Below are 10,274 nucleotides of genomic sequence, written 5' to 3'. Positions count from 1 at the left end.
TATAAATATTTCGAAGTGTTGGCAACAATTTTCGAACAGCTGTTCGAATATGAAGTGTACGTGTCCATTGACATTTGCTCAAAGTTTTATAGTTAGTCAACAATAATAATATTATTAAATGCAGTCATTTATAACGAAATTGTTGAATAAAAAATATCGGGCTTGTAAAATGTCTCATACTATTTAATCACACATGGGGTGATGGAATTATATTTTATATTTATATTTCTAAATGGTGTCGCGTAAATATTATATTATTTAACATTCATTCACTCATAAATAAAACAAAATTAAAAAAGTTTTTATTTAAATTTAAATTGTGTTGAAATTAATAAAAAATTATTGAATACGCTTGCCAAAGAAAAAAATGTATATTTTACAACAGTTACCAATATATGTGCTATTAACTTTATGTCTAATCTATTGGACAGAAAGGACAAATGGTTATTTTGCGGCATATAGCGAACAGAACACGGATCAAAATTGTTTTTGTGAGGTATTTTATTCATTTTATAGTAAAAATAATTATATACTTTAAAATTCTTTGCCAATTAAGCTGGAGGGTTCTATCAACGATTGTAGTTGCGATGTAGATACAGTAGATCATTTTAATAATATGAAAGTGTATCCACGATTAAAAAGTCTTTTGGTTAAAAACTACTTTCGCTTCTTCAAAGTGAACCTCAAGCGGGAATGTCCTTTTTGGCCAGATGACAGCAAGTGTGCAATACGATTTTGTCAAGTCGAGAATTGTGCAGAGCAAGAAATACCAAAAGGATTAAAGGAACATAGTGAACATGTTGACAAGTCAGCTTTGTTTAAGGTAACTTTTATATATTTATTAATTATTAATTTTTATGATTTTTAATAAGTATAAAAAATGAATCCATTTAACTACTACAGAAAGTTAATTATAATTTAAAAAAAACAGTTTTTTATTTACGGTTGCTTGCACACGTAGTTGCTTTGATTTATTTTAAAAATATTATTTCTACTCTTAAAAACCAATTTAGATTTTATGTACATTTTTTCTGATTAATTATCTGTAGTTTGTTTTTTTTTTTTTGTTAATTTTTTTTTATTTAATATCAGTTGATAAAGTGTTAACAGTATCTGTTTGAGGGGCGTTTTTAATAGCTGATTTTTTTCTTATCAATTTCTAATGAGGATTTCCCATTGATTATTATGAACTTATCAGCTTAATTTTTTTTTTTTTGAAATATTTATGCACGTTATATATCTTAAAGTATGTAGATTTATTATAAAATATAATTGAATATCATAATATATTATATGTTCATAAATCAGATAATTAAAGAGTTGCATTTTGATAAAAATTAAGTTACAAACTTAGTATTTAAGCTTCTAAGTTGTTTATGACTTTCTTTATTAGAAATTACAAAAAACAATTTTTATAAGTTTGGTTGCATAAATACATAAATAAGTTATTATTATTATTATTTACTGCTAATGATTGAGGTGCTAATTATTTGCTGTATTGTTAATTAAAAGGTGTATATTATGGATATTGTAATTCTAATTTCATCATACATAGCACTATATTTTTACAATATAATTAAAACTAAAAACAAAAAAAAATATAAATATGTATTATGCATATTATATTATATGCATATAAGTTGTTCATATAATAAAATAAATACATTAAATTAACTTAGTAGTTGATGTTACAAAAAATGTCATTATTTAAACAATTATAAATACAGTTTACTCAGTTGTGTTTGTTCAATAAGTGTTAAAAGTACACAAATGCAGCGCTATAGTTTAAGAAAATAGTATATTAATACGTTTATAACAACTATAAATATAAATGGGTTATAAGTGAGGAACATGATATGGTTGAGGAACAAGCTTGATATTATATTGGCTTAGCTATTCAAATGGTATTGCTAAGTGTTCTTTTTAAATGCTTAATGTTTTTAAATTTTAAATAAAATGGGAGAGTACGTTTGTTTAATTTTAAAAGAATTTTTATATCAAGAATTTGCTACTGTCGAAAGCAATAATGCAATTTGGCTTAAAACTTAAAATATTACTTTATTACAATATTTATTATTTGTTTTATTTAATTTGTCGAAATCAAACTTAGCAATTACACATTATTTAATTTATTAATAATTAAATTTTATTAAAATTTATTTTTTTTTGTTTTAATTTAAGAAAGAATATATAAATCATGCAACAAATAATGTCTCTATAAACCGAATAATATTGAAATTTAACAATTAAAAATAAAAATATAATTAATTAATTCAATTATTCTACAGCTGGTTTATGATTTCGTTCAAATATAAACACAACAAATAAATTTGTTAGTAAAACTATCACAGCAAATTAAAACTCCAAAAACTGCTAACTGCTAACATAAAAGTCAAGTACGGGGGCTTCGGGGTCAGTTGGTTAAGGAGCACTGATTCTGAGCTTCAAATTTGACAGAGCACGAGTTCGATTCTTGATACTTGCGGTCTCAAAAAAATTATTTACGAATAATTAAATACAAGAATTATTTCGAATACCACTGATGACGGGTATTTGGCAATATTAAATTAATTGTACCTATAGTCGAAATTTTAAAAAAGAATTTTTGTTGTTGTAGTTCACTACTTTTCGAAAACCTCTTTATTTAATTTTAAGTTTTATTAAATTTATTTAAATATTTTGTCATATTTCTTGTTTCATGTTTTATTTCACCGTTCACATATCGAATTCTAGTAGTATTAATCTTATCTTTAATTATCTATTATAATAGTTGGCTAAATGCGATAATTTTTCGGTTTCATTAAATGTTTATATAATGTCTGTAACTAAATATATAGCTATCATTGAAGTACAATATTAATCAAATGACCATAACGATTATATTACAATAAATATGAACATAATATGATTGCTCTTAAAAAAATAATTTCTGGTTAGATATTTTTATCAAGAGCTTAAGTTAAATTTTTCTAATATTCTCTCGCGAATAATAAAAGATTAAGTTTTTAATCTTAAGTAAAGTATTAAATAAAATAAAATAAAAGTATATAAAATATTACACTATAAAAATTTGTTCATTTTGCATACATATAATTGTTATATCAACAAAGTTATATAATTATATTATATATAATTATAATATATAATTATTTTCACATTCATCATATTCACTGTCATGATAAGAGGTTCTTTAACATACACCAAAACTTATTTCAATTAGCTTCCCTTTATCCCCCATAATCCCCCACATCTAATCCCATCCCATGTATTTGTTTTGTAGTCCATTAATGCTTTCCACTTAATGACTCCTTCTGTCAAAAACATCAAAATCGAATACGAATCTTGGCAGTATTTTTTAAAGACTAATTCTTGTATATAATGGAAAAAAACAATTTTTGCTAAATTGTTAACCTCATATATTAAGTGCCAAAATTTATTTTAGGGAAAAAATATTTTTAAAACACTGACGTGTATATTCGATGAGTTTCTCATTTTTCATCTCAACTAATATCAAACCATAATTATGAGTTCTGAAAAATTTTGATGTGATGTAGATGTTGCGATAAACGCCCTTTCAATACTGACGTCATTACTTCAAAATAAAAAATATATCATATTTATTATTATGAAATTAAAATTAAATTAGAAAAATCACTTTTTCTAATTTATCAATTTTAAAATCATTTCAATAAATATAAATAATCTATTAAATAATAATGTATAATTATAAATTTAACTAATTGTAATTAGTATTACTTAATCATAATTAAATTATTAATTTTTTTTCTCATTTTATAAATTACAGTATACCAAAGAAGCACAGAACGTTGATTGTTCTCATGCGGAAGATTTTAATAGTGCCCTTGGCTTTCTGGATACAAGTATTAGTGATCAATCGCATAGAGAATTTGCACGTTGGGCTGAACATGATGAAGCTGAAGAAGAATTTTGCATATTGGATGACGACGAATCTGGTTCACAATATGTAGATTTATTATTAAATCCTGAAAGATATACGGGTTATAAAGGAGATTCAGCACATCGTATTTGGAAAAGTATCTACCATGAAAATTGCTTTGGTATGAATGATACAAAATCCGTACCGAATTATATACCACATATAGATTTGCGTAATGTTTGTTTGGAGCAGCGAGCATTTTATCGAATTATTTCTGGACTACATTCAAGCATTAATATTCATCTTTCGGCAAAATATTTGTTATCAGAATCTAAAGACTTTTTAAGTCCACAGGGTATTTGGGGACCAAATTTGCAAGAGTTCGAAAAACGTTTTAGCCCAGAAAATACAAATGGTGAAGGACCACATTGGTTGAGAAATTTATATTTTATATATTTAATTGAATTACGTGCATTGGCCAAAGCGGCACCTTATTTACGAAGGGAGGCTTATTATACTGGGATATCAGAAGAGGACAATGAAGTGAAATTGGCAATAAATGATTTATTATCTGTTGTAGAGTAAGTTGAAATTAATGTAAGTAAAATATTTTTTTAATAATATGTTTTATAAATTATATTTTTTAGGTCATTCCAATCACATTTTGATGAAAATGCTTTATTTACAAATGGCATTGCAGCTGTAAAATTTAAACAAGAGTACAAAGAGAAATTTAGAAATATATCTAGAATTATGGACTGTGTTGGTTGTGAAAAATGTAGGCTGTGGGGAAAGTTACAAGTAAGTTTTTTTATGTGTAAATAATTTAATAAAAGTTTTTTTTCATTTTTATTAAAAATAGGCATTTAATTTAATAATTGAACATTTATTCAGAAGTAGTCAAATAAATAATATGCTTTAATATAGAATTATGAAGTTTGTTAATACTTATATGCTACAGCTACTATTACTATTTTAATATTTTAACTTTTTTTGAACAAAATTATTTTGAAATAATATTGTAAAATTAATTTATTTTATTTATTAAAAACATAGACATAAAAAGAAATTATATATTCGAAATAAAAAAGTACTAAAAGTGAATACATATACGACTCTTAGAATAAGATAATATTTTAAATTAAAATATTAATGTACATTTATAAAAAGTTTAACTTTTAAGCATTATAGAATAAATAGATTAAGTAAAATACGATGTACGAAACTTTTACAGGAGATATTTAGAAAAAAATTTTAATTTATTGAAATTTGTAAACGATGGGAGAGAGGAATGAATGCAAACTAACATTGTTGTCCTTATGACCAGGGACCTAGAGTTGTTTTAGCTTTTGAGTGTGCATCGAAAGCAGAAGTTCTGACTTAAGATTGTTATGATAATTTAATGTGGATCAAGGATGGGTTATCGTGACACTCTATGAATTTCATACTCGAAAGGAACTTTGTTCACCGAGGCTTCTGATTTCATACAAATATAAGAGTAATAAGAGCATAAATCCAAAATCCATAATTCCATTTATTAATTTAAAATACCTAATTTGCTTGTAAAAGAGGCTAGAAATACTGTACATTCATTAAAGAATTATTTTATTATAATTATTTATAAAATGCAGATTATATATATATTAAATAGAATATTAAAATGCTATTGATTATTCGCTTTTAGTATAATTTATTTATGGTATAACTTATAGTATAATTTTAGTATATTTTTCTGCAAAATAACAAAGCTTTATATTTTTATATTATTTGATATTTAACTAAACTTTGTTTTTTATAATAGACACAAGGATTGGGTACAGCTTTAAAAATTCTTTACTCAGACAAATTGAATCAAGCAACAGAAAGTGGTTTATGGAATAAACCACATATAGAAGCAGATCCCATCTTCAGGCTAAGACGATCGGAAATAGTTGCCCTGTTTAATGCAATTGGAAGGTAATATACATATGTTGTATTTTTTACACATAAGAAATAAAATATTTATAATATTTTCTTTGTTATATTGCAGACTCTCAACAAGTATCTTTGAAATGGACAATTTTAGGAAATTGTTAAGATAGCAGAAACATCCTGAGTTTTAATATAAATACTTCTACTTAATTTATGTCACTGTAATTATGTCATTTATTTTGATTATCGTAAAACGTGCGTGTGAGTTTTGTATGCAGTTTATTTTATTTGGTATTAGAACCAATGGTACCGCTTGGAAGCTCAACATCTATCAATAGGTTAGCTAAAATTAGATTAATGCATGTGTATATATATGCGTCTGTGTATGTATATTTTTTACTTATTTATATATTTATTTATTCATAATGCTCACTTTATATATTTTTTATGTGCAATAGTTTTTTCTTTTGAGATTATACATTATTATGGAAAATATTTTTGAAAAACTTTAATGCAATGATTGAACGAGTATTAATAAAAATTAATTGCAAAAACTTACGAAATTATAAATTTAATACGAATTGTTACTTAATAACTAATAAAATTTAATGTTTTAAAGAACATTCATAAAAGTGAAAAAGCTTGTACAAATTTATTCAAGATATTCGTGTATCTGGTGTGTATTAAAATATCTTGGCTTCACTCCTGTCGAATATATCCAAGCAGTAGATAAATTACTTCAGTACTAGCTGATATAAGGAAGCGAAATGCCAGTTTAATTAGTTGTAGCCGTGTTCTTGGTTTGGAGAAGTCTTTGTCTTTTCGTCGTTTTTTGAAAATAGAAAATAAGACTATTTAGAACTTCAGCAGCGGTGATATGATATTTAAAGCGTAATTTTCAATAGAATATATTAATTGCTGTTAACCAGTTTACTTGAGAAATGTTTTTACTTATGGCGTAAATTATCAATATTTTCATCCATTCATGGAAAATAAATCAAACTCTCAACTTTTTTTGTCTCCAAAATAATTGGTAAGTTTTAATATATTTCTTCCTTCTAAGTAACAAATATTATTTTTTGGTATAAATATCGAAATTATTAGGTTGCTGCTAAAGTTTATTCGGAAGTTAAAAGAATACTCAGAAATGATTGGGAAAATCATTTAACAACTTTTAATAAAAAAACCAAAATTAGGAAAAAATGGGTTCAATATTAAATAATTCCTTTCAGATCAACCCTGAATTACAACCTATGCGTGTAATTGGTATTATTTACATAGGAAACATTCAAAATCTTCAACTGACATATGTTTCCTTAGTAACATAACAATTATCAAAAAAAAAATTTTTTTTGTTTACTGTTTATGTCATTTAAACAAAACGTTATTGGCTATAAGAAGTAAAACGTCTTCATATTAATCTAAATATTTTCCGCAAAAGAGGACAATTTGGAGTCATTATAATATATTTTAATTCGTTGCTTTTTTGTGATAATTCTTTTAATTCGATATGGTTATTTTAAAAGTTAAACGTGGTGATGAACACCTTTTTCTATATGAAGCATGTATTACTACTGAGGCCACATCAATTATAGGTGATATAACTGCCATTTATAATGGGCGTTTAAAAATATATCGTGTGTGCATGGAAATCGAAGAGTTAAGTGAGCACGGTCCGATGATACCAAATGAAATGATGGGTTTGACTGATGAGCAAATTGTTGAGCTAAAATTGGAAGATATATGGGCTGAAAAGTGTGTTCCTTCTGGTGGATTTTTATTTAATAAAGATCCAATGGGCCGTCGTAATGGACGTCAGCCAAATGAAAAAATGCAAGAAGTTTTAATGAATGCCGTAAAAGATGCAAAAGAACTTGTTGATAAGGTTTCTAAAACAACAAATTATATTTGTTTAACATTAAACAAGATGAAATAAAATATTTTCTTTTTGTATATAAATTTTAGAAATTAGTGCTGGCTTCGAAACCACTTACATTGAAAATTGTATCTGAGGCTTTAAATATATTGCGTGGTGCTGTTACTATTGTTTATCCAATGAAATTACCACCGAATGATATTATTCGAATGGAATTTAGTAACACTGAAGATCTCAGCGGAACACAAGCTTCAAAGGAAGTTATTGAGCCGTCGAAGGCTCAGTTGTGGTTTGCCGGACGACAAGTTTTGCCCGACAAGAAGTTAAGTGATTATATGGGTACTAATGATAAAACTAAGGTTAGTTTTTATATAAAAAATTGTTTTACTTATATGCTCTATATGTAGTTCATAATAATATTAATAATATTATTCTTACTATAGTATAGTATACCATATATAGTATTATATGTATATATAGTAATGTTGTATTTATTATTATAAAAATATAGTATATATAGTTCATAATAATATATGGATTTATATATACTAATATGAATTTATTTTTTAACTTAATACAAAAAAATTTAGTAATAATTTACCTAAACTTATCAAAACCTAGGTTGTTGTTAAACTTAACTCAATTGGTGAAGGTCCTCCAGGACGTGAACCGGTTCTTACCGAAGATATTCGCCGTAGAATGATGGCTGATGCTTATCGCAGACAGGAAGAACTCAAGGTAAGTGAAAGAAACATATATTAATGAGTTAAATAAATTATTAACTGAAATATTTCTGTAAATTTTGTCCGTAATTTTTTAAACACCTTAATGGAATATCTGATCACCATTGGATCTTAGAAATGAAAAATATCGCATTTTTATCTAAGACAATCAAAACACTTGAAAAGCCCCAGAATTTTTAGAATTGTTTTTATTATAACATACATGATTTTTTCATTGTAAAATTTACTAATCTATCTTAAATTGAGAATAGCGGGGAGGTTTTGGTACAATTTTTATTTGGCTTGTTATATCTGACTTAGTCAACTATAAAAAGGGGCTCATTTTACGATGTAATTTTTTTTTTGACATCTTGAGAATGATCTGCCTTTATGCTAAAGACTAAATCTCTTTGTCTTTCAATTCCAAAATTTGCTTGTGATGCTTGTAGTACCTACATATAGGTATTGTTAATCGGTTTTTTTTTTATATCAAATGTTCCTTACGTTGTTCATCAACTTCAATTTCTCGTATATAATTCAAGTAACTTTTAGAGGTACTATAAACAAATTTTATTTGAAATTGAATTTTATTGAACCAAATGTTTTGAATTATTTACAATTATTTACAATGTGTGGCAATACAAAGTTTTTTTACAAAGTTTTAGACATTCACATTAGCATTGATTTTACGGTTCAGAAAAACAACTTAAAACGACCATTGTATAACACATCTGATCCGCTATCACAAACAGTGATATTTAAGTTCTCTTGATCATTTGACTTTATAAAGTTTCATATGACCTTTTTGTTAAATTAATTTAATTTAAAAAGAAGTGATCAATTCTTCAGAATTGATCGCGTTCCTTGAAACGCAAGAGTGGTTGTAAGTTTTTGAACCTGTGGGTTTCATTTTGACTATTTGTTCCACTGTGAGAAGTGCTTCCACTTGTCTGTCTATAGAATCGTTATTTGGCGGAGTATGAATGCAGTTTTGACATTAGTTCAAATGCAAGCAATTTGAACTGCTTGCAGTTTAATTATGGCACTCAGTACTTGTCCTACTGGCAGTTTAATTTGGACTCCTAATGTTTCTCCTCACTACATTTTTTAGAACGCCTTCTAATCATATGGTATTTTCTAACATTAAATAATACTTATTTTTAAAATAAAATAATGTATTTATTTTTTTGTAGAATTAATTTAATAAATATTTTCATTAAGTAAATGTATAAAATACATTAAATTACTAAAACATTTTCGTTTTTAAAGATAATAAACTATAACAGCGAAAATCTATATATTTACGATAACTAAGAAATGCTTCATTAATAGAATTTTTTCCAGATTGATTTTATTCTATTTTTAATTAAATAAAATAAACTTAGCTAGTTTTATATATAAATATATTAACATTTATACTAAATATATAAAACATTTTAATGTGCGTAATATTAATAAAATAATCAAATAAAAGTAATATTTATTTTTAAAAATAAATTTGCATAATTAAGAGTACCATACAAAATTTTTTTTTTTATAAATATTTTTCTTTCTCTATACATTCAAAATCAATCTGGTGAAAGTAGGTGGTTTAGTATATTTTATATAATATTTTTTCTATTAAAATTGCTAAATAAAAACAATAGCTTAGCAATTTCTTTATATATTCATATATACATCGAGTTGATTTACTTAGACAGTTCATATATATATAACCTCTGAAATTTGTATAGATATAGTGATTGTAGTTTTATAGTTTTCGATCAGATTTATTACTACAAATGCATTAGTATTCCTTATTTTTTTTTTAGTTTTCAGTTTAATTGCCTTTGCTACTAGTTGTGATGTGTCAAGCATTTTTTTATAT

General features: G+C 25.3%; 2 protein-coding genes across 2 annotated transcripts; both read left to right on the top strand.

Moving 5' to 3' along the window:
• Positions 1 to 306: 306 nt before the first annotated feature.
• On the top strand, positions 307 to 6,241 carry LOC119676313 (ero1-like protein). The gene is made up of 6 exons (XM_038087557.1): positions 307 to 496; positions 557 to 823; positions 3,806 to 4,479; positions 4,546 to 4,699; positions 5,700 to 5,854; positions 5,928 to 6,241. Exons 1-6 carry the CDS (start codon positions 368 to 370, stop codon positions 5,977 to 5,979), a joined length of 1,431 nt encoding a protein of 476 aa, XP_037943485.1. The 5' UTR covers positions 307 to 367; the 3' UTR covers positions 5,980 to 6,241.
• Positions 6,242 to 7,192: 951 nt separating this feature from the next.
• Positions 7,193 to 8,447, top strand: LOC119665555 (cilia- and flagella-associated protein 298-like). The gene is made up of 3 exons (XM_038074783.1): positions 7,193 to 7,694; positions 7,775 to 8,044; positions 8,307 to 8,447. The coding sequence occupies exons 1-3, from the start codon at positions 7,320 to 7,322 to the stop codon at positions 8,445 to 8,447; spliced, it is 786 nt and encodes a 261-aa protein (XP_037930711.1). The 5' UTR covers positions 7,193 to 7,319.
• The last annotated feature ends 1,827 nt before the right edge of the window (positions 8,448 to 10,274 follow it).

Source organism: Teleopsis dalmanni, chromosome 1 (assembly GCF_002237135.1).
Source record: "Teleopsis dalmanni isolate 2A chromosome 1, ASM223713v2, whole genome shotgun sequence".
Taxonomy (NCBI): domain Eukaryota; kingdom Metazoa; phylum Arthropoda; class Insecta; order Diptera; family Diopsidae; genus Teleopsis; species Teleopsis dalmanni.
Note: the sequence above shows the minus strand (reverse complement) of the source record. Positions and strands in the feature narration are given on the sequence as shown.

Excerpts from the sequence above, each read along its gene's own strand:
- LOC119676313 (XM_038087557.1), top strand. The coding sequence starts at position 368 with ATGTATATTTTACAACAGTTACCAATATATGTGCTATTAACTTTATGT. Across the intron at positions 4,480-4,545 it reads GATTTATTATCTGTTGTAGA|GTCATTCCAATCACATTTTG; the intron begins GTAAGTTGAAAT and ends TATATTTTTTAG. Across the intron at positions 5,855-5,927 it reads CTGTTTAATGCAATTGGAAG|ACTCTCAACAAGTATCTTTG; the intron begins GTAATATACATA and ends GTTATATTGCAG.
- LOC119665555 (XM_038074783.1), top strand. The coding sequence starts at position 7,320 with ATGGTTATTTTAAAAGTTAAACGTGGTGATGAACACCTTTTTCTATAT. Across the intron at positions 7,695-7,774 it reads CAAAAGAACTTGTTGATAAG|AAATTAGTGCTGGCTTCGAA; the intron begins GTTTCTAAAACA and ends TATAAATTTTAG. Across the intron at positions 8,045-8,306 it reads GTACTAATGATAAAACTAAG|GTTGTTGTTAAACTTAACTC; the intron begins GTTAGTTTTTAT and ends ATCAAAACCTAG.